The sequence below is a fragment of the Mastigoproctus giganteus genome, chromosome 5 (assembly GCF_048544385.1).
Source record: "Mastigoproctus giganteus isolate SK-2022 chromosome 5, ASM4854438v1, whole genome shotgun sequence".
Classification (NCBI taxonomy): Eukaryota; Metazoa; Arthropoda; class Arachnida; order Uropygi; family Thelyphonidae; genus Mastigoproctus; species Mastigoproctus giganteus.
In genome coordinates, this window is record NC_143579.1 from 21715982 (window position 1) to 21739206 (window position 23225).

Genomic DNA, 23225 nt, shown 5'->3' on the forward strand with positions numbered 1-23225 from the left:
GAGCCTTTTCTCCTGGCCATTTGAACAGGCTAGTAGTAGGAAACTTACTTCTTGTCCTAACGGTAGTCGAGGATTCTGGCCTCTTGTCCCACATCTGTAAAACCCGATTGTTCTACTGCCACCTCAGCTAAGATAAAGCCGACCTGCGAGCGTCCTACTTTTATTCTAACTCTTCTATTGATGATCTTGTTTAACCACTTTCTACGGTTCAAAGTACACTCCATTCAACGCTTCCTGTGGTATTCCGTCAAATGGATGTCGGAAGAATTTTGAAAAATCTTGATGCCAAGAAAGCTCTACGTCCTGATGATATTTCTCCACTTGTTCTCAAAACCTTTGCTCCTAAGCTTACGCTGTTTTTCCTGCTGAATGCCTTTTATTCAGATACTTCCATTGGCACTGTTCTTCTGAATTAGATTCTATAAATCCGCTTCTCTCTCTTCCAAACCATCCGAACCTTTTTTCCTGTCCAACTTCAAACTAAGAGAACCAACCTATTTTCTGGAACAACCTTCCTTCCCATGTATTTGCTGACAATTACAACCTATAGATCCAAGTCTAATCTGAACAAGTAACTTATTTCAGCTCCTCAACCTTCAACTCATACACGGTACCAAGCACTGTAGGTTCAAATAACTTTTGCGTTTGGGATTTTCAAAAAAAAAAAAAAAAAAAAAAAAGATTGTTTTCAAGATTTACATCAAACTGTTCTTCGTAATTAACACAAAACTATTCTCCTTTTTTTTTTAGATATACTGTTCTTTACAGCATTTGTATGGCTAATTTATAACGTTTGTGCAGTGATAATTGAAAATAAAACTAACTGAGCTGTTGAATATTCTATTCTCCTGTGGAAGCTCGAATCAAACTAAACTACTCTAATGGATTTCCATTAAGAAAATTACAAACTGTAAAAGTAATTGAACTTCCAAAAGGAAACCATTAACGATTGTAGAACTCCAATTACATTTTATTTCTTTGGGAATTAAGATAAGCAGAACGTCTGTGCGAAAAAAAATCTTTAGTTTGGATTAATATCCCAAAATACATTATTTCAAAAAGACTTCTGGTAATTAATGAGAAACTTCTGAACATTGCCGTTAATAACTCGCATTTCGAAGCACTGGGTGGTGAAAAATGTCCCAAAAGTAAACTGAAATTGCATTGCTAGAGTTACGTGATACAAAGAAGCAAAAACAAAAGTAGAATGTTGGCAATTAAACATTATAGTAAACATTATATAAATATTTACTCACCTACTACCCGTAAGTGTATGTAATGACTTATTGCAGGATCCCCACTGATTTGGCATTCATAAATGCCTTCGTCTTTGGGCTGTGGATATTTGATTTGTAGAGCCCAGTCATTGGAATATTGCCTGTGAACGGACTGGAATCTTTGGTCGCTAGTATAAGTGTATAGGCCCACTGTGAGGAGATGAAAATCTCGTAATCGTATCCACGACACCTAGTGAAATATATAAGAATTAAATCAATCAATAAGCATGTTTCGCACAATCCATGTTTGATTGGTTTAAACACAATTTTTTAATACAAATGGATTCCAATTTTTTTTTGTCGTTATCTTTGAAATTCTTAACTAGATATTTTCTTTTCCTCACTCTTATAATCTCATACGTGAGATTCAACGTCTATGCGACTCCCCTGCATTTGAAGCCATTTCTACAATTTTTAAAGTCAAAGAAGTGAGAACTCCAGTTGAAGTCAAAGAAGTGAAGACTCAAGTTGAAGTCAAAGAAGTGAAGACTCAAGTTGAAATCAAAAGAAGTGAAGACTCAAATTGTAGCTGTATATTTACCTCCTCATCATAATCCCGACACAAGGGATGAGCTAACTATCTGGATTATAACTCACCTCAAGCCTCACATGCTCACCTTTGTTTTAGGAGATTTCGACATGTCCTCCCAAGACACGAAGCTGCTATGAAGGACGTCGTACGCTCCTTCTCATCTCTTTGCCTTAGACTAACTCATACGCAACCTACAAGACGACATCAAAACCTCGACCTCTTATTCCTTAACCTCGACCATCTCACTCTCACAACGCCGATTTTTAAGTTTGCATCAGATCACCTCCCAATTGTCTTTGATTATGAAAGTCTATGCTTTCGCCGACAACTTGAACAACATAACCATAAAGAATCCCAACTCAAGATCTTCTCATTAAAATATATGCAACCTCAAATCATCCTTCAAAGACTAAAAGCTACAGACTGGAAAAAATTTGCTGCTAGCAATCCTGATCAAACGCTTACCAATTTAACTAACTTGTTAAAAGACATCGACCGTGAAGGGGCCTCCAAATCCGTCCGCCTGTCTTCCAGAACTAAGAACTGGTTTACCAGCTACGCAAAACTCGCCTTCATAATGAAACAGAAACTATACAGGAAATGGCAAAGGACACGGGATCTAGCCGACTATCAGCTCTATAAAAAACACCGGGCACGCTTCCTACGCATTCGGTGGAAGGCACAGAACAATTGGATTGCACACAGAATGAAACTTGGGAAAAGAATCTACACCAACAAGAACCAACAGTCCCCATTACCACTGACACTTACTCGCGTGGGCTAACTCGCTCGAAACTAAGCCCCTACCTGCCCTAAACCCCTTTATTCGAGTTAACTCAGCAGCTAACCAGGCATCACTGGATAAAACAGCCATCACAAAGGAACGCCCTACTGAGGTCATCAACAGTCTTTCCAACTAGTCTACCACTGGCCAGGATGGATTCCCTGCTTTCATGATTAAACTATGCAGTGTATATACCTAGACCTCTTGCTTAAAGCATTCAACTCCATCCTCGAAACAGGAGTTTACCCTGCCATTTGGAACACATATTATGTGTCTCCAGTTCCAAAAAAGTCTAACCCAAAATCGCCTAATGACTACAGACCAATTTCCGTAGGATGCACCTTCCTCAAAATCTTGGAAAAAGCCATACTTCCAACTCTCACCCATCACATGTTCGGCCACAAACCTCCATACCTCCATAATGGATGGACGATCCACGATCACCAATCTCATGGACACACTGTTCAGAATTGGAAGTACCTTAAGCAACAAAGAGCAACTGGATATGTGTTCCTCGACATTAAGGCGGCCTTTGACAATCTGTCCACCCATGCATTATGTACACCTACATAGAAAGAAGTACACCTACTGTGCACCTACTTCAAAATCTCTAGCCACATCCTAGTTCTCCTTAGGAAACTCCTTCAGTCCAGGACCCTATGGATCAGAAATCAGAACCATAATCACCGCATTCTCTGCTCCAGAGGGCTCCCCCAAGGGGGCGTTCTCTTTGCCGCCCTCTTCGCCGCATATTTAGAACCCTTCCTGGCAAACCGTACTAATTTTACCACTTATGCATATGATATTAAGTTCTTCATCATCGCAAAATTCTCCCAGTTTTTCCAGTCTATTACTGTGAGCTCCAACCGACAGATACATGAACTGGAAAATTATCTTCATGCGAATGGGCTCTCCATTAACAAAGAGAAAACTTTACAGCTCTCTATCACCAAGAAGAAAAATACCAATGATGTGAATATCATTATAGCGAACTCCCCAGTTAAAAAAAGTCACCCAACATAAGGATTTGGGGGTCACCTGGGACAAAGACCTCACCTTCTTGCCTCACTTTAATGCCACTCGAATGAAAACATATTCGGCTTTGTGCGCACAGTAGATCTCCAACTTCCATAACCCGGACCTTATCATCAAATACATTCTTTGATGCATAATCCCAATTCCTTTATATGCCTCGACTATATGGTCCTCAGCATCCCCATCATACCAAGCCAGGTTCCTTTCCCTAGAATACTGCATTTTGAAATGACTAAATAGGCTTTCCATTAGTACGATATCCATTAGTATGATGCATAACGCATACTTTTCTCCGAGAAGAACGTGTCCAGTGCATTCTGCAACAGATTAAATAAAAACCTCGACTCCTTTCTATTAAAATTTTGCTTAATTTTGTTGAATAAAGTAAAACGCAAAGCAAGTTGACAGTTGAATTTTCATTGGATAATCCTGTCGTATCCAATTAAAATTCCCACCAACGACTAAAAGAACTTTTTATTGAAAAAATCCAAAATAACAGAAAATAAACAAGTTTTTCTCTATCTCATAAGACCTGAATTCGCAACAGTTCATACATACCGTAATCTCTTTCATCTTTGCTATTAATTGTAGTCTCAATTTCTCTGTTTTTTCTTTTAGCGTTTAATCTTTCCACCTTCTATTTCTGTGCTTGTCTGCCACTTCTCAAGTGTCGTTTAAGTTCATCTACAGTCGCCAGTGTAATTACCAGTAGACATAGTAGATAACCATCTTCAAACAGTAGTTTCAGTTTTTTTATTCTTCTTTTTTTTGTCATTCTGCCGCCACCGAGCACACGTTAGTAATGATGATGAATAAAAATGGACCCACTGCTAATGATCCCTCGTCTAGGCCAACAACTTTCCTATCCTTCATCTCTGACTCTCCTTACATCCATAATATATATAGGGTGTTATGAAACTCCATTCCCACAGGAAAATTTAATAATAAATTTTATTGTTTAGAACCATCACTGTGGGTGGGAGGGGTGTGGTAACAGAATGAGACTTTAATATTAGCTGCACTTTGTGGTGAGAATCTTGTCTGGTCTGTATATCGTCACAATCCTGTTACGAATTATTCGATATTAAGAATGCCACTATGTACAATGCAAAATAAAACTCAATTTCAATTTTGAATGTCAATTAGGCAGATTAAATCATCAGGAAATAAGTCAAAGTTTCGTTAGTTCTGAAAGTTAAAGTCAAGCCAGGTTCAATGGGCATTTACTTCGATGTTTAAAGAATACAGATTTATTCATTGAAGAAAAGTCTCGTCCTGGATCTTTCGGATTTCAATATTGAAATCCGAAACGTAGGCAATTTTATTTAGTAAATTATCCTTTGTATTCTAATAAACTAATTAAAATACTTCACTAGAAAACTGCATTTATTGAATACGTTTTTATCATTATTATTTCATGAAGCTTTATAGTGTAAAAATTAATTTGAAATTCGTTCTTGAATAAACATATTTTCTTAATATTTATTTATATTATTTTTTTTTTCAAAAATTCATTAAGATGTCTTAGGACTATGGGAAATATTCGTCGAAGTGTATTTAGGCAGTTTATGCTCAAACTATAAGAACTAATTTGTGCAGCGTATTATTTCAAATGGGGCTAAATATTTCGATGATAATTGGGCAACTTGTTTCAGCCTGAAACAATCTAACACATTTTCAAAATGTGATCACTAGTAGCTGAAACAGAGCTTACATTAAACTTTGAAAACATCTATTTTGTCATGGACATGATCTACCGTAAGTTTCGGATAAGAATAAATGACATCTTTGATTTTCTTGAAGTATAAAATTGCCAACACTGGAATCTACATTACGCTATTTTACAATAGGTACTATCGGTGATAAAAAATTTTATGCTTTAAGTAATCTCAGAAGAAAATTCCAAAGAACCGTTACTACAACTAGTCCTCATTCGAATTTTATTTCAACGTGGGAAGCTTTTATGAGCTTTTGTTTTTTCTTAACATCAAGACGGAGTTGTTCTCATTCTAAAATCGCATTTTTTTTTTTCCCCTTTTGCTTCGGGAATCAAGAGTTTTTCATCCTGGAAAACATACTAACCGAACATAGTTGTATTTTACAGCAATTGCGTAATAGATGTAATTTATAAACATAATATACTAACACCTCGGGGCTCAATCTAATGGTCGCAAATAATTCCTAATTTTTTAACTAAGAAAATATAAAAATCCATAAAGCTGAAAGAACATACACTGCGCTGTCACTTTATTAGCTACACCTACCTAATAGCGTGTTGAGCCTCCTTTAGCCTTAAAAACAGCCTGAATTCGTCTAGGCATGGATTGAACAAGATGCTGAAAACGTTGTGCAGGAATGGAGTACCATGTAGACATCAGTGTGTAATGGAGTACCATGTAGACATCAGTGTGTAATGGAGTACCATGTAGACATCAGTGTGTAATGGAGTACCATGTAGACATCAGTGTGTAACGCAGTTCCTTGTGATTCGACGGAGGTGTAGGCCTGCAGCGAACAGCCCTTTCCAGCTTATCCCAAAGATGTTCAATAGGATTGAGATCCACGGGACTGAGCGGGCCACTGCAGCAAAGAAAAGTCATTGTCATGTTCCTGGAACTATTCCATAATGATTCGGGCTTTGTGCACCAGCGCATTATATTGCTGGAAGTAACCATCTGACTGAGGATAAACTGTCACTATTAACGGATGCACTTGGTCAGCAACGATGTGACATTCAGACGTGAATCTATGGGTATCGATGGACCCAATGTGTGCCAAGAAAACATTCCCCACACCATAACACTGCCGCCACCACCTTACACGTAAGTCGTCAGACATGACAGGCCCATGGATTCATGTTGATTTCGCTAAATTCTGAGCCTTCCATCAACATGATGCACCAGGAACTTCGACTCGTCAGACCAAGCAACTGTTTTCCAATCCTCGATAGTCCAGTGCTAGTGTTGCTGTGCCCACAGGAGGCGTGCTCTCTTGTTCTTCATTGATAACAAAGGTACGCGATGTGGCCGTCGGCTGTTGTAGCCCATTCGCGACAAAGTGCGACTAGTGGTCCGTTGCGATATTTTGTTCTGCGCACCAAGGTTGTATTCTGACGTTATGTTGTTATTTGTTTTTTTAGGAGCATTAGCAACTAAGGCCATATTGCTCCGGGGATATGCGGTGGTCATTTCCTGACCTTTCTGCATCCTCCGTATTTGGTGGTCACGGGCTCGAACCCCGGTCTAATCAAGAAGCGTGTGCTACGCACTGCTGCTCCTGCCCACCTGGCTATGGAGGCGCCGTATTTTGACGTGATGTGCGACATTGTGGCCCGTCTGTTTGCTTGCACAATTCTAGCCATCCTCCTCTGACCTCTCTCATCAACAAGCGATTTTCTTCCACAGGAATGCCGTTCAGAGGATGTTTTCTGTTGGTTGCACCATTCTCTATACACCCTTGAAACTGTGGTGCGTGAAACTGAACTGCCGTTTCAGAGATGCTTTGTCCAGCACGTCTTGCACCTACTACCATGCCACGTTCGAAGTCCGTTAGAGCACTCTTTTACCCCATTCTTGCTACAGTTTGTACGCTTAACTGATACTAGAAAGGTTGTTCTGCTGCTGCTGCATTTATATCCACAACTGTGGTCATGTGGCTTGCAACGTTGTGGGATAAACCATTTGTGTGCACAGCAGGGGTGTACCTAATAAAGTGGCAGCAAAGTGTATTTCTGTTTGCTGCTTAAATTTTAGACATCAACATATTAAATGTGCCTGATAATTGCATTTTTTTTTCACTTTTGGTGCTGCATTGAAAAAAAAAAATTATAAAATAAACAATTTTAATTCCTTTTTAATTATGAACATCGTTTGCAAGTGCATGTCCTTTAATTTCAACCATTGAGCACAAATTCGTTTATGCTGTAATCAGATGAACTAGACTTTTATTGACATATTCTCAAATTGTCTCTAAACATTTTTATTTCTTTGTGCTATTAGAAAAAAAAAAATAGTGAACATTCCAATTTCAACGATTTTATTCGGCTCAAATAAAAAAAAAGGTACAAAGCAAAACTCAAACGCACAAAAAGCAATTTAAAATTTCCATGTTTTTTATTCAGTCATTTCTGAGCTTCAAAATGTGCGTGGCGCTGTAAGCAGAAATTAAACACGCAATTGCACGTGCAAAACGTAAGCAATTTCAGTGACGTAATGTTTGTAAATGTCTCCTCCTCCTCCAGTCTTCTATAGTGAAACGTTTCGCATGTTTCGTGGTTGTTATTTTAATTTTAACTAAAATTGTAAGTAGACGCAGTAAAGTTTTATTAATTAAAGTGTACCAATTAAACTAAGTGCAAAGTTTAAGTTCACAATAAATGGAATGTAAGTTACAATTCCATGATTGTTTTGTGGCTTGAAGTTATCTAAACTCTTCGATCATTTAATTACTGACACGATATAAATAATTGCTACTGAAGTAGCAAATCCTTAGATTCTTTTTTGTCTGGATAGCTTTCAGTGAGACCATCCGGATATCTTCGACTGTCGCCAATCAGGCTCAATTAGAAACGGAGAAACACCATCTAGAACTTAAGATTTTTTTTTTTTGTTTGTTTCTTTTATTGGTGGTGCTGTTTGTTTTGTTTCTTAGTTAAATAACTGTCGCTAAGGAAACTAATACATCATGAGGACTATGAATTTGCAAGACACTGCTTATCAGTATTATTATTAGCGAAAAAAAAAACTTACAAATCAAGCTTTTTAATAAAATTATGATTTTATGAAGCAACTCTAAAATTCACAAATATAAGGAAACTTTCAAACACGCAGTATTTGAATCTAATAAATGAAATTATTAAAATAAGGTGCATCAAGGGATTCATAAGACACCTAGTTCCTGGGCAACACGACGCTGTCACTCCTTTCTCTAGTGGACGAACCCACCGCTTGGCAGGTACATAGGTACACTGCATTCACGTAGACGGTAATTCGATGTCAGTATGGATAGACGTCGTGAGTTAACCGAGTTTAAAAGAGGGATGATAGTGAATGCCCGGCGCATGAGTCACTCACTCTATCGCGTAGGTGGTACAGAAATTGCACTATCCCCATTCGACAGTATCAAGAGGGTATCGGGAATACGCCATTTTGGGCAAAACATCTCATCGTGGACAGTGCTGTGGGTGGGAGGAGAAGGGTGGTGGATGAACGTGGCCGTCGACGTATGTCTCGCATTTTTTCAGTCAACCAGAGCGCGACAGTGGCACAAATCACCGCCGGCTTCAACGAGGGAGGTGCCAGAAACGTGTCCACTAAGACCATCAAACGACCATTGACCACAATAGGTTATGGTAGACGACAACCCGCCAGAGTCTCATTGTTAATACCACGACATAAGACTCAACTGGGCGAAAGATCATCAGCACAGGACCTTCGATAATTGGAGATATGTCTCCTGATACGATGAGTCCCGTTTCCAGTTATTTCGAGCTGACGGGAGGGTGCGTATCTGGTGGAAACCGCACGAAGCTATGCGCCCATCATGTCAACAAGGAACTGTTCAGGCAGGTGGACAGTAGGTAACGGTCTGGTGCGTGTTCAACCGGCACATGTTGAGATCTCTAGTACGTCTAGACGCATCTCTGAACGGTCCAGGTTGCATGTCCAGTCTTGTAGACCATCTGCACCCGTTCATGGTCGTCGTGCATCCACAGGGCAATGGACTCTTCCAGCAAGAAAATGCGCTTCCCCACAGAGCCGTAGTGACTAGAACATGGTTCGAAGAGCATTCCTCAGATTTCACCACCCTGGAATGGCCTTCCCTTTCACCGGAAACAAACCGTGTGAAGTACCTTTGTGATGCTGTGGAAAAGTCCGTTCGAACTTTGGATCCTCCACCCAGGAATGCGACAGAATTATAGATAGCGGTGCAGCAAGCATGGATGGAAATACCTGTGGAACGATTTTGTGAACTAGTGTGCTCAATGCCTCGGAGTGTGACTGTCCTTATCCGGGCGAAAGGTGGCCTACCAGTTACTAGTTAGGTATCCCATTATTTCTGTCCACTCGGTGTACATTAAACATACATTCAGATTTTAAATTACAGTTTACCATTAATTAAAAACTTAAGATTTAGCAGTATTACATAAACGGTATAATTAATATAAAGTTTAAACAAAGATGCGGAAGTCATTTATCACCGCACACGGTTTTGGAAGCTTAATCAGCTTTGAATGCGTATCCAAAATTAATGTTATTTGCACTATTAAAGTATGTAAATAATTTTGATTTGTTTTTTTGGAGTCTGAGTGCAACTACACATGGTTAATCTATCACTGTCCTCTGCTAGAAAGGAGAAAGAAGATGCTGTTAGCAAATTTCAACAATCTTTAATAAGCAAACCCAAGCATGCAAACAGAATATGATGAGAAGATGAAATTCTACAGCTACAAGCTAACCAATCGCTAAATCCCAGCAGCTACGTGCCTTAAAATTGCTGTTGCTTAACTGAATATAAATTGAAGATTCCCCTAACCATAACATGAAATAAACTCTGTGTATCATCAAAATAATAAAATTTCCGAGCTCCTGTAGTTAGTAATATACTGTATATATATTTTTTATTTTTTTTTTTACTTAACAGTTAAATGGCTCTCTCTCTCTTTTCTGTCTTGCTCTTATTACGTTTTACAATGAATCTTTTCTTGGCATAGTTCAATCAAAGAAGATATCAACCGTTCAAACTACAAATTAGTGTACCCTCGTGTGTGTAGTACACCTCGTGTGTACCTATTCCCCCAATTCTTTTAAAGGAGTCTTATACTCGAAGAAGTCTTACAATATACAATTCAAAACCCTTTTAGGCAAGTCCTATTTTATTTTTATTTTTTTATTTTTTGACAATCCGAGATCCTCATAAAAATAGGGATCTCTTAAAAATCCGATTCAATTTTTGGAACTATAGTGTTGTGAAACAGGAGTAAATATTATTGGTTTAATAGAGAAAAAGTCCTTTTAACATGAACTTAGCGTTTCAATTCAGCATCTACTTCACCTTTACGAAGAGTTGCCTTGGTATTGGACTTCTTTTAAAAATTTTATCCTGCCTGCTTTTAAAAATGAAGAATATCCTCCGAGTAAATACGGTATGTACCTCGTGTGTGCATTTTCATTTATTAATTTACTATTATTATTTTATTTATTTATTTTTTGATAGTTAGTCCTATCGATTCAAGTAATATTCGCAAACTGCATTGCCTGGAGGCATTTTGAGCGATTATAATAATCCGCTTTGAAAGCTGATTATTCTTGTGAAATTAAGGATAACGAGAATAAATAAGTAAGCAGAGACCTTCCTTCCGCATTGCCTTGTTATAAAGGGCAGAGGCAAGCGGAGATAATCCGACCACAGGTTCCTTTTGCTAACCCTCTACGTTAAAGCAGGAGAAATTACTAAGAAAACATAGCCTAGTCTGAAAGCAAACTGATCTGCTTTAGAATAGTTGAAATGAATTGGCTTCACAACTTACTCTTTCTCTCTCTCTCTAGGGAAACACTACTTTACTATCTTCAAACCGAAAGGAAAGCTTAACAAAGGAAAAGAAAGCTTCGACTTTGTCCAGAGTATTTCAGTTCATTAGCGTCTTTTCTAGCCCTGTCTATATATACTACAGCTAAATACACACAGGTGTTTTTACCGAATTTCTTCTATTTAAATTTCCATTACTGACTACATTGTGGAAGACCAGGAGATTCTATAATTAGATGAGCCCATCGTTATTTTAAAGTGGGTCCCTGGTCACTTTTTGATAGGAAGGTCTCTTTTTTTGTAACTGTAACTTAGTGTTGTTTGTGCACAAAGAATACTAAGTGTTGTTTGTGCACAACTTAGAGTAAACATCGTTCATCGAATTTATATTTCACGAATTAAGTGATATTTGTAATTAAGTTATTCAAGCATTTATAGAAAGGTCACTGGTTAAAAGAACAAAGAAAGGAGATAAGGAATTTTACACATGTATAAATTTAAAGAAGGAAAGTGTAAATCTGATGGAAACCTTACATCATGGATGCGGAAATTTTCATTAATAATCCAGCTGTTGTTTGGTGAACTGAGTTGGTATTTCACATCAATATATACAGAATGAAATTCCATCGCAGCAAGGAGAAACTGTTCTATTATTATTATTAAGATTTGTCTATTAAATCTAAAGTGGTGACATCATTGGATGGCCAACGGCTAGCAGAGTATTTACAAGAAATATGGCGAACACATATACGGATTGAAATTCCCACTTAAATTACTGGAGAAATATATTCAAATATGCAACAAGTAATTCAATATAGTTAAAATTAGTTTTGCGATTACGAAATAATTGTTTATGAATTTACAAGAAGCTAATTTACAAGGTTCTAGAATAGATTATTTATTTATAACATTTTGGATTAATTAGCATATCGATTGGATCCACTTGTGTTAGTTGGAAAATACGTAGACAGCTTATCCGGGTTGATGAGTAATGGCTGAAATTTAGGATATGTTTCTTCTAGGAGCCTAGGTGGATCAGGAGTCTCGATGTCACCAGTATCTATCTTACCAGTTAATAGGTGAGTTAAGGTTCCTAAAGATTATCATACGTTTCCAAGGTGTTATGTTCAGAAATCTCAGAAGCCAATATTCCATTCCTAGAAAAGAACTGATATTTTTTTGAGTACAACACATTAGATGCTTATAGGGGGTAAAGGGAAGTAGGCACTTGAGAATATAGTCCTAACTAGTCAACGTGAATAACATAAAATCAGCGATTGTAAATTGCAGAGGACTGTCTACTAGAAAACATTTTGGAGCCTGAAAGAAAGTAAGGGCTCTGGGATAGATTGCATATACTTACTTATGTTAAGGGAAGCAATGGATCCTACAGACCGCTACCTGTTATCCCTAAATTATGGTTATGATCCACTACCTTAACACACACCAACAACGTAATAGCACTTAAAAGAAACGTTTGTTTTCGATATTGTATATACGTTACCTCTTATTAACGATTAACAATACATAATTTAGCAATCAATTCATATACAATAATCTTTCTATTGTACAGTAACACCATTATTTCGGACAACTTTATCTTACTATTTGTTTAAGTACAGACTTCTCACACACAGGACACACAGACCCTAAAGAATGGTGAGAACTCTGAGAGTAAAAGAATCAATACAAAACAGTAATAAACAATACAAAACTAGAATTAAAATATATACAAAATTTAGATTAAGAAAACAGAGTGAGGAGCAATTGTAATTAAGTGTAAAATCAATGTTGGAATTATTCAATATCTGAAGGAAACGAAACCGAGGACTACCAAGTAAGTGTTGAGTACGAGGGACAAGCAGTGATAAATTAATTTTATAACGAGAATCCAAACGGGGTACAGTGAAAGGTATTTGTTCGAAAAGAGATGGAGAATCGATAACATAGTTTATGATATTGTAGACAAAAAGAGACCCATGGAGTTGTCGTCTAGAGTGAAGAGGAATGCGACCACACAAAGCTCTATAATTGCGACGGCGAATGACAATGCGATTTCGATACCATAAGAATTTAATGAATTTAATTTGAATTCTCTCAAATCTGTGACAAAGATATTCTTGTTGTGGGGACCGAATAATATCACAGTGATTAAAAATGGGATGTATAAGCTGCTTGTAGAGAAGAATTATAATTTTTTCACCCTTGAAAATAGAGGAAGAACGCTTAATCCAAGAAGATTAGAAGTCTGAGATATTACATGATCAACATGGGAAGAGGGATGGTTAGATAAAAATAGGACACCTAAGTCCTTGAACGAATCAGTACTTGCAATTAGAGAGTTTCCAATATAGTAATCATTAAGGACGAAGGATCTAACCGCACGATTCCAGCGAAAATGAGATAATTTATATTTTAACGGGTTTATAAACAATTTATTTTTATTGGGGAGTGAAAGAAAATGAAGACAGAACTGAAGTTCATCGCTGTCAGTTGAAGAACAAATAACTTTGTAAAGTTTAATATCATCTGCATAGAGTTGCCACTCAACGTTAACGGGCTGAAATAAGGTTGACAGATCATTAGTATAAACAATGAAGAAGAATGGGACCCAACGGTGAGCCTTGAGGAGCACCTTGCGAAACAGTAAACGGAATTGATGAAGTACCATCAATTATTACGGATAGTTTACGATTTCTAAGCAAATCTTGTAAAGGGATCAAGAAAATCTAGAAAAGGGGATCGTAGACTATAAGATGAAAGCTTGAACAGCAGACGGTCGTTGTGGACAGAGTCAAATGCATGTAAAATATCAAAGAAAGGCGAATCAATTTGATTTCCTTTGTCCAAATTAGTTTGTAGGAAATGAGAGAACAAGACAAGATTTGAAACAGTTGATTTCCTGGGAAGAAAAGCATACTGATGATTATTGATAAAAGGGTGTGAAGGCAAGAACTAAGATACGTGTAAAGTAGGAGTTCAAAAATTTTACAATTGTATTCAGTATAGTAATATGTAGTTATTAGGCATATCTTTATCACCCTGTTTTTTTTTTTTTTTTATAAACCGGGATAATATAGGCCTCTTTGAACGCTGAAGGGTAACAGCCATGAAGAGGACAGTAACTGAAGAGATTTGTAAGAACTGGAGCTAAAGACGAACTGCTTTTCTTGAAGAAAAGAGGAGGGAGTATATCAGGACCAGGAACAGTGAAATCTTCAAGCCGAGAAATGGCTAACTGGACGTCATCAGTAGCTAGAACCACTCTATCAAAACTGTCATTAGTATTATATTCAAAAAATAACAGGGAATAGAACGTTGCTGTTCAGGAGAATAAAGTTTCGAAAAATGGGTAGCAAAAATATTAGCAATACCAAGAGGACAGTTGATAGAGATATTTGCATCATTCTTTAACATAAGAATTCTAGATCTCGACAGCCGTTTGAGATAGGACCAAAACGGTCTCGAGTTGAAATTCCTAGTACGTTCAGCTTCAACTGAGTGAAGATAATGAGAATATTGAGATTTAGTAATTTTCTTAAGGTGGCCTTTAAGAGAAGAAAAGAAAAAGTAGCTAAAGTTAGTTTTCAGTTTTGCGGAGGTAAGTTTTGCGACTAATTAAATACACAAGCTTGTTCGACCTCCAGCGAGGGAAATTACTACGATTAGCGGAAGAGAACTTGATAGGAAAGAGCTCAGAAATTGCAGAATGGAGGGTTAAGTACAGAATCAATGTAATCATCGATTGATTCAAAATCGAAATCGATCGAAGTCCAAAATTTCGAAACACCAATATCGTATTTAGGTGAAATATATTGTATTGAATTTAATCAACAGCATCTGAATGCTGTGAGCGAAATATTGCAATTATTTCGCAATATAAAAGAAAAAGCTGTTTTAAATGGTACATTGTAACCGTGCCAACAAAGAAAATGGACCGCATTTAAATATCGTAATATATAATCATTTACATTACTTCCTCTAGCTGACAGTCATTTTAACTATTTTGCTTTAACATTTGCGTCACATGAATAGCAAATGTTACCATTAGGGCCTCATATAAACAAGCAAATTCCGTCTCTCACAGTTACTTTTCTAATATCGATCCCAAGCATTCCCAAGGCATATGTTCCTTTCTTCATTTAAAGGCAATTGGAAACTGCAGCGGTCTTCAAATGACACAAGAAATACATAGGCGAACTTGCCAGCGAACGTCATTGAGCATGTTAGCAAAGTATCCATCGATCGTCATATGCTCTGTAGGATGGCAGACAATTAAAAATCAATTAACATAAGGAGTAAGCCAATCTTATGACCTTATGTAATTGATTAAATTCTCCTCACTTCAGGAAATCAAATCTACGAGAATCGAATTTAAAAATGCGACAATCACTTAGAAACGTTCGAGGAGTAAAAGCGATGAATGATAACAAAATAAACAAAACCAAAAATTCGCAACCAAATCGACTGACTTTCAAAAGGTCAAAGTTTATTCTTATTTCGGGTGCGCACTCTCACCTTATTTTACTTAACAATTCTTACTTCGGGTGCGCGCACTCACTTTATTTTACTTACCAATTTTACTTAGTAACATCAATTTAATGTATAAAGCTTCAAAAATACGATTTTTACCCAACTATTTTATATAACAATTTTTCATTTAGAGAGTAAAAAGGGTGCTAAATAAAACGTCTTCTAAATTACTAAATTTTATTTCCATCAAGTCAATTAGCCTTATTTGTAAATTAGCTTTACACATACGTTTAATTTATTAATTTAATTTTATATATTTCATTTAGTACCATTTTTAATTTCTAAATGAAAATTTATTAAATAAAATAGGTGAGTAAGTGTTTTACCTTTATACATTAAAATTATAGTTACTAAATGAAATTGATAAGTAAAATAAGATGAGTGCGCACCAAGTAAGAATTACTTTGACCTTTTGAAAGTCAGTTGATTTGGTGGCGAATTTTTTTTGTGTTTTGTTTAAATTATCTAATTATAGGAAGGGATTGGATAAATAGGAGTGCAGTACTTGAAATAAATAAGTAAATAAAGACAGAAATGTTGCACTGGTTATTTTATTTTATTCGATTTGGTCTATAAATTGGTGGGTTAATTTTGATATTAACTAGATAGTTAGTGTATGCAGTGCGATCAAGTCAATTAGAAGTAATTCAATGGATATCTTGTGTTGAGCATTTTAGGTGCTTTAGCAGATTTTAATAATTCATGATTTATAACAAAAAAAAAAGAGCAAGAAGCTACGTCTTTTATGGGCAAACCGAGAAAATTCAGTTACTGCGCATCTGCCAAATTGCCTATTTATTCCTCCTACTTGGAAAGGCTCGACAAATCGTTCTAAACGAGAGAAATATAAAATTTCATAAAAATGCATATATCGAGAATGAGTTATTACATAAGAACGGACAGACAGATAAAGAAATAACTGCAAAATTACTATTGGTGCGATGATACTAAAATTTGGGATGGCTCTTGAAATCTTTCTAAAAGGTTCGATTATAAAGTTTTATAAAAATTCTTCCACTGAGAGTCGAGTATTTTATAATTTCCGGGTTTCTGTTGGTCTGATTTCAAATAAATTTGAAATGACTCAACAAATCTTTTTTAAAAAGGTCCAAGTATTAAATTTCACGAAAATCCATCTGCTAGGAGCCGAGTTATTACATGCAGACGGACAGACGCGTGAAGAAATTCGGTGCATTCTGTATATATCCTTAATGTCCCTAAAAATAGATACATACCATCGTAATTTAAGGATAAATAGTTATCAAACCAATGAGAATTTTTTAAAGAAATTTGAAAAAAAATCAGAAAAAGGAGTTAATCAAATATAAAAACAAAACAAAGCATAGTTAAACTTGTTTTTATTTTAAAATGATTAATAAAATATGCTATTTATATTATACAAAACTTAGATTATTACTTTTAATTTATTTTTACAAACAATATAATATCATAACACTTTTCTGGCAGTATTACACAGTTTGCATAATACGGTATAGTATCTTTTTTGTACAATACTTTTTATAAATAAAAATATCAACAAACCCGAAACTTCTGCTTAGATTTATTAGTGTCTCTTAAGTCCGAATGGATTTGTTTGCAGTTGGAGTGTCTCTTGGTAGACATTTCTTCTTACAATGCGTAAGGAGCGTCAAAAAACAAGTAAAATAAAACATCTGTTACGATTTTGGCATCGTTAAATGCTCTGCTATGTTTGGAAAGCTAAAACCCAATTATAAAAGGGAACTTCGGTGACAAAATTAGCTGTCATGACAACTTTCTTTGGAGAGTTAGCGCTATGTAAACAAACTCGCTTGCATTCTATTGACCTCACCTTTCCTGGGGAGTAATTCAATGGATATCTTGTGTTGAGAATTCGGAACATTTCACTGATAACAAAACACGAGTACGAAGTAAGTTCGACAATTGCCAGACAAATAGTGCAACTTCCAATCCTTCACACTGTGAAAAGTAATTGTAGCAAGGACAAGGTAAATAGCTGTTGTTGTGTAAGCACATTTTTACTAATGGACTGCGTTGGTAATACAATTGAGGTGCCAGAGACATTGACGAGCATCTGGTTAAGCCATCACAAAAGAGGAAGTACTTTATTCAATTTCGAGATGCGATAACATCTTCGCTTTTTTAAATTCAAATTGAAGCCTTTTTAGAATTGATTTCAGCTATTACTTGGTGTTCGTTTTTTTTCGTGTTCCTTTTCTTAATCTATTTAAAAGGAATGTTATATTATATCTCCGTTCTGCAAGGCAAAGACTTCTTGAGAGGAGCCCATTGCCCCTCTCAAGAAATCTGACACAGGGTTTAGGGATTTAATCGCTAATTCAAATAGCAATCACAGTTCTAATCTCGAAGATGTGCACCTCAAAGAATAAAGTAACCTATTACGAATAAGTTCAACCTTTTGGATATAATGTGATCATATAAATTTCTATTTGACACCAATTTTAACTTATTTATTATTACAATGAGGCTGTGATTAATAAATATCTTTCAGGTTGGTATAAGGGCAGGAGTGGGACCTTCAAGGATCGGTTCTTGGACCCCTCTTGTTTCTCATTTTCATAAATGACGTTGAAGAAGGGATAGAAGGCGTAATCTTAAAATTTGAAAATGATGTAAAGATTGGAACAGTCGTTAGTGACCAGTGACATGCAGCGCTCCTGCAGGATGAATTGAATAGACTTCAGAGATGGTCAGAGAAATGGCAACTATGTTTTAATGCTGATGCAAAGCCTTACACTTGGAGAATAGCGACCTCCAGATAAATTATAACAAAACTATGTTGTGTGTGTCAGAATGCCACAGTGCTCTGGATTGCACTCGTAATTAACCTCCATGCACAAGCACACTGTGGGTGACCACCCAGGTGTGAACCAACGTAAGCAGGGGTCGAGGGTGTGGCGCCCCCACCACATGGAGGAATGCCGCCCCCTCTGTTTTACCAGGCAGTACTAGGTGGTAGAAAACTCTCATCAACCGGTCCAATATCACCACTTTGCTTATTGGAGGCTAGAAGTGGTGGAACCCATGCTTAGTCTCCAGAGCTAAGTTCCAGTCAACCCTTCCCCATCTCTTCCATCATGGAGTACGACTGATGGCTTTTGAGGTTGTGATGAACATCGTGGCGAAATCCAACCTTACATTTCGAGGGTACAGCTCTAAAACGGTGTTCACAGGTCGGTCGCTACACCGGACCGAAACTGTTGGTAATTAAAACCTCTAGAAATAGCTTTTTCAGCATAAAACCCCACGCAGCGCTTTCTAAATGCAATTTTATCTAAATCAACCGCGATCTCTCCAACCTTTATTTTAGGTCCTAGCCACCGAAATCCCAGGAAAGTAAGTGGCAGGACCTGCCAGAGTATAATTAGTCTCTTGGTACACAAGGCCGGCGTCACCGTCGCTAGGTATGGTAAAGCCGGGTCCCACTAGGGGCACGGCGGCCAACAGGCCGGATGAACAATGGGAACAACAAACTACATACCACATGACCCATGCATTATTTTTAATACCTCTGGTATAGACAGGGTACTGTCACTCGATACATAGAACATACGCAGAGATGGGAGAAATCCCCGGAGCCGTCTGACCCTCAACATACCTATACCTATTGGTTACTCTTTAGGAAGCTTCCGAATCAGCAAGAAAATTCACCAAGGAAAATCACCAAGGTAATTTTCCTTGGTGATTTTAATGTTCACAATACCAGCTGGCTTCCGTTTTCTAGTCACACCGATCCAGCTAGTCGAGATGCTGAGGCTTTTGCATTTACTAATGACCTTGCACAGATTGTTCATTTACCTACAAGAATACGGAACAATCCTAACCATACAGCCAACACACTTGATCTTCTTCTCACAAACAACCCTTCTAAGTACACGGTCGAAGTGAGTGGTCCTTTAGGCACCTCAGATCACAACTTGGTGGTTGTCTCTTCTCCAATGGAGTCTTTATCTTATGGCTATTCTCAACCTCCTGTTGTTTGGCATTGCAAAAACTGTCCAACTTCAAACTCACAGAACCAACTTTTCATCTTCCTCCTTTTGTTCATTCAACTGCCGTTTTCTGGAACAACCTTCCTCCGTACGTATTTCCTGAAAATTAGTCTACAGAAGTTCAAGTCTCATGTCAACAAATATCTTCTTTCGTCTTCTCAACCTCCAACCCAAGCAAGCACGGTACTAAGTATTATAGGTTCTATTGGGGTTTTCATAAAAAAAAAAAGCAATGCCTCTAAGGTTTACCCTGCCACTGAAGTCAGACTGATCGGTCTATAGTTATCGACTTGACTTTTAGAACCTTTTTATGTACTGACGATACTTTGGCGCTTCTTCAATCCAAAGGAACTCTCCCGAGTCTAAAGATGCCCTCATAATTAACCTCAGTTGTTCAATAGACTCCCTGGCGGCCTCCCTCAGAATTACTGGATATATGCTATCATCTTCTGGAGTCTTATTTGTCTTTATGCTCCAAAGGTTTTCTAATAAATATTCATATCAAATGCTTAGTTGCAAACCTCTCTGACTTGTCTGATGCAATCGTGACCGAGTATAAAGAGAACATAAGACATTAGCATGTGTCATTTCATCTCTTAAAACTCTGGTACTTTGATAGCAGAACTATAAGACAGAAAACAGCTGAGAAAAACATTAACAGAAATTCACGATATCATTCGAAATACATAATTTCAAAATCATTAAATTATCACTTAGATCTCGCATCGGTTTCAACATCTCAGACAGTTCCTTTCTCCCAGCATGTTTGGCGTCACATGCATCAGTCTAAGAGACCTGCCTCACGGCCTTAGTTTCCTCTGTGAAAAGCAATGCCTTATGTACGAATTGAACATTTCGTTTCTGCGCATCCTCCGATAATCGCACAGCAACAAACATAATACGCAGTGTTTCACTACACCGTACTGCACATGGACAGCATATATGATACGAAAAAAAAAAATAAATAATAATAATAATAACTGCCGGATTTCTTTTGGTCCAATTTTACCAAAATTTGGGAAATCTCGACAATTCGTTCTAACAGATTCGAATATAAAATTTTATGAAATTCCATCTACTGTAAGTCGATGTCCGTCATTACATGCAGACGGACAACCAGACAGAGAGAGATGGTGAAGACAGTAGGCGCTTTACGTATATGTACTAACGTATTAAAAATACTCAAAAGCGTCAAAAATATAATATATCACGTGTCGTTTCTGAGAAACGTGTTTATAAACGTAATTAACTAAACTAATTTAAAATATGAAAAATTACATCAACAAAATTACTATATGATATTATTTCCCTCAAGGACTCCGTAGCCGAGTGGTCAGGGGCAGGAGTTCAGTAGCACACACTCTTTGAGTAGACCGCGGTTCAAGCACCTTAATTGCTAAATACTGCGTATCTGCCAACCTGCACTGGACCAGCGTGGCAGTTTATCTTTTCCCTCAACAGGAAGTTGAGGAGTATTCTATCCTGCAGTGCATTGATAATGGCTGCAGTGTGACTTTTTTTATTAGTTTCCTCAATAAATAAGTATGAAAATATCACAAAGAAGTAAAATCAATAATAAATTTACGTAACTTAAAACTCACAGTTTTAATTAGCAGTTTTTATAATATACCATCAATTAGCTGTTGTCAGTTTTAGGGATACATGTGACAGGCAGTATTTGAAGTGTAACGTAGTAGATCGTATTAGAATAAGTAGATTGTGTCATGTGGGACAGTTTCCTTCACAGCAAAAAGCGACAATTTCTAGCGTGACTGCGTCGCTAGTTTAGAGCAAATATGCTTCCCCAACAGTATTCTAACAATCACGTTTCTCCAGTTCTTTCTATTTTATATGAGGCTGTCACTCACCGAGAATATTCAGGTTCTATAACAAAAAAAAAAAAAAAAAAAAAAAAGGTGTAAAAAGAACGAGGTCATCCATGCACAACAACCAGACGCTGGTTACAGAATGTTGCACATCGATTTGCTTAGCGTTTAGAAACAAAGGCGCATCGATTTGTTCACACTTTGTGCATCGCCCACCTTAGAGGACGACATATTGATGCATAATAACTGTGAGCCGAGCTACGTGTCCTAATTTCAAGGTATAATGTTATTTTATTAACGCAGAATAGCAATGGGCTCCCCAACAACCCTTAATAACATTATCACTTTCGCATTTCATCCATGCGAACGATCAATAATCCGTACACTGTGTTGCTACGATTCGTGCCAGTTCATTACTGTTCAGCGCCAAGTCACTAAAACGACTTTAGTCGCGAACTACACGCAGAAAATCTTATTTTATATGTGCAAAACGTGCGCAGACTGATGTTCCAGCTACTGAGTCTCACTCCTATCATTTTATCTTTGCAAATTACTATTAAATTTATCCCTAACAGTTCTTATAGTTAAAATAAAGGATTTCTAATATTTTGCCCACTCAGTATACACTAAGCAACGTGCTTGCCAGCAATATCTCTTGTAGTCCCTATCTGCACACTCTAGTGGTACAATGATAATGTTTTCGTGTATATTTAATATTAATCAAGAGAACAATTCACGCAGTTCCTTGCTTTATGAAAGACATTATGCTCTACTATTCGTTATTAATGCATTTCATTTATTAAAATGTTAATTTTATTTCTCTGTCGTAGTTATTCTGAAGGACGAAATAGAACAATTCCCTACTCACTAGCAGATATATGAATGCAAAAGTTTAGTTATTAATTTGAATCTTAAATGCGAACATTAAATGAAAAGAGAAATGGCGGATCACAGCAAAGTTTACACAGAGATACGATAATAAATAAATGAATAAGAGACTCATACTGCAAGTACTGAATATAAAGAAACAAATTATTGTACATGTCGGACACGTCTTTCTTTCGTCACGGTGATGGTACAGATGGCATGTATGCACTTTTTTAAAAATATATTTTATATTTCATAATAAAATAGTATTGAAAGTAAAATAATAATTTGAAATAATTGAGAATTTTAAATTTTCTTAAATATTTCTTTTAAAATGTTTAATTTTATAAATATACCAAAATATGAAACACTTAGTAAAATAGAAATAAGTTACCACAAAGGTCACGTGACTTGTTGAAACTCACAACACAATGACAAATATAGAGGGCGCAAATACAACGTATATTAGCTCCCTCTATATTTATTAAAAGTTTCTTGATAAAAAATAATTCGTGCTTTGCATATTTGCTTTCCAAATTCCAAATATTTTAATTGATTATTTAATGAAGAGAAGAGCACATGATTTTGCAAGGAGCGCAAAGTTAAAATTAAGAAGAACTAATTATACTATAATGAATGTTTTCCATAGTGTAATGAAGTATTAATGAGATTTTTTCTTTTATTTATGGTTTCAGTGATGTGGAATGAGAGAGAAAATTTAAGTGGGCTTGGACGACTTCAGATGGGGTATGTTATTTACTCAGGCAAAAATCTCTTCACAAAGAGGATTACACATAAAAAAAAGATGGAACTATTAGCAGTGAAGCAGAA

General features: G+C 36.7%; 1 protein-coding gene across 2 annotated transcripts in view; it reads right to left on the reverse strand.

The window, feature by feature from the left end:
• LOC150085233 (neurotrimin-like) overlaps positions 1–23225 on the reverse strand; it is a 219484-nt gene that overhangs the window by 26712 nt on the left and 169547 nt on the right. For both annotated transcript variants that reach the window (XM_090373928.1, XM_090373927.1), the window contains exon 3: positions 1257–1467. In XM_090373928.1, coding sequence (XP_090230054.1) covers positions 1257–1467 — 211 coding nt within the window. The remainder of the gene's footprint in view (positions 1–1256; positions 1468–23225) is intronic.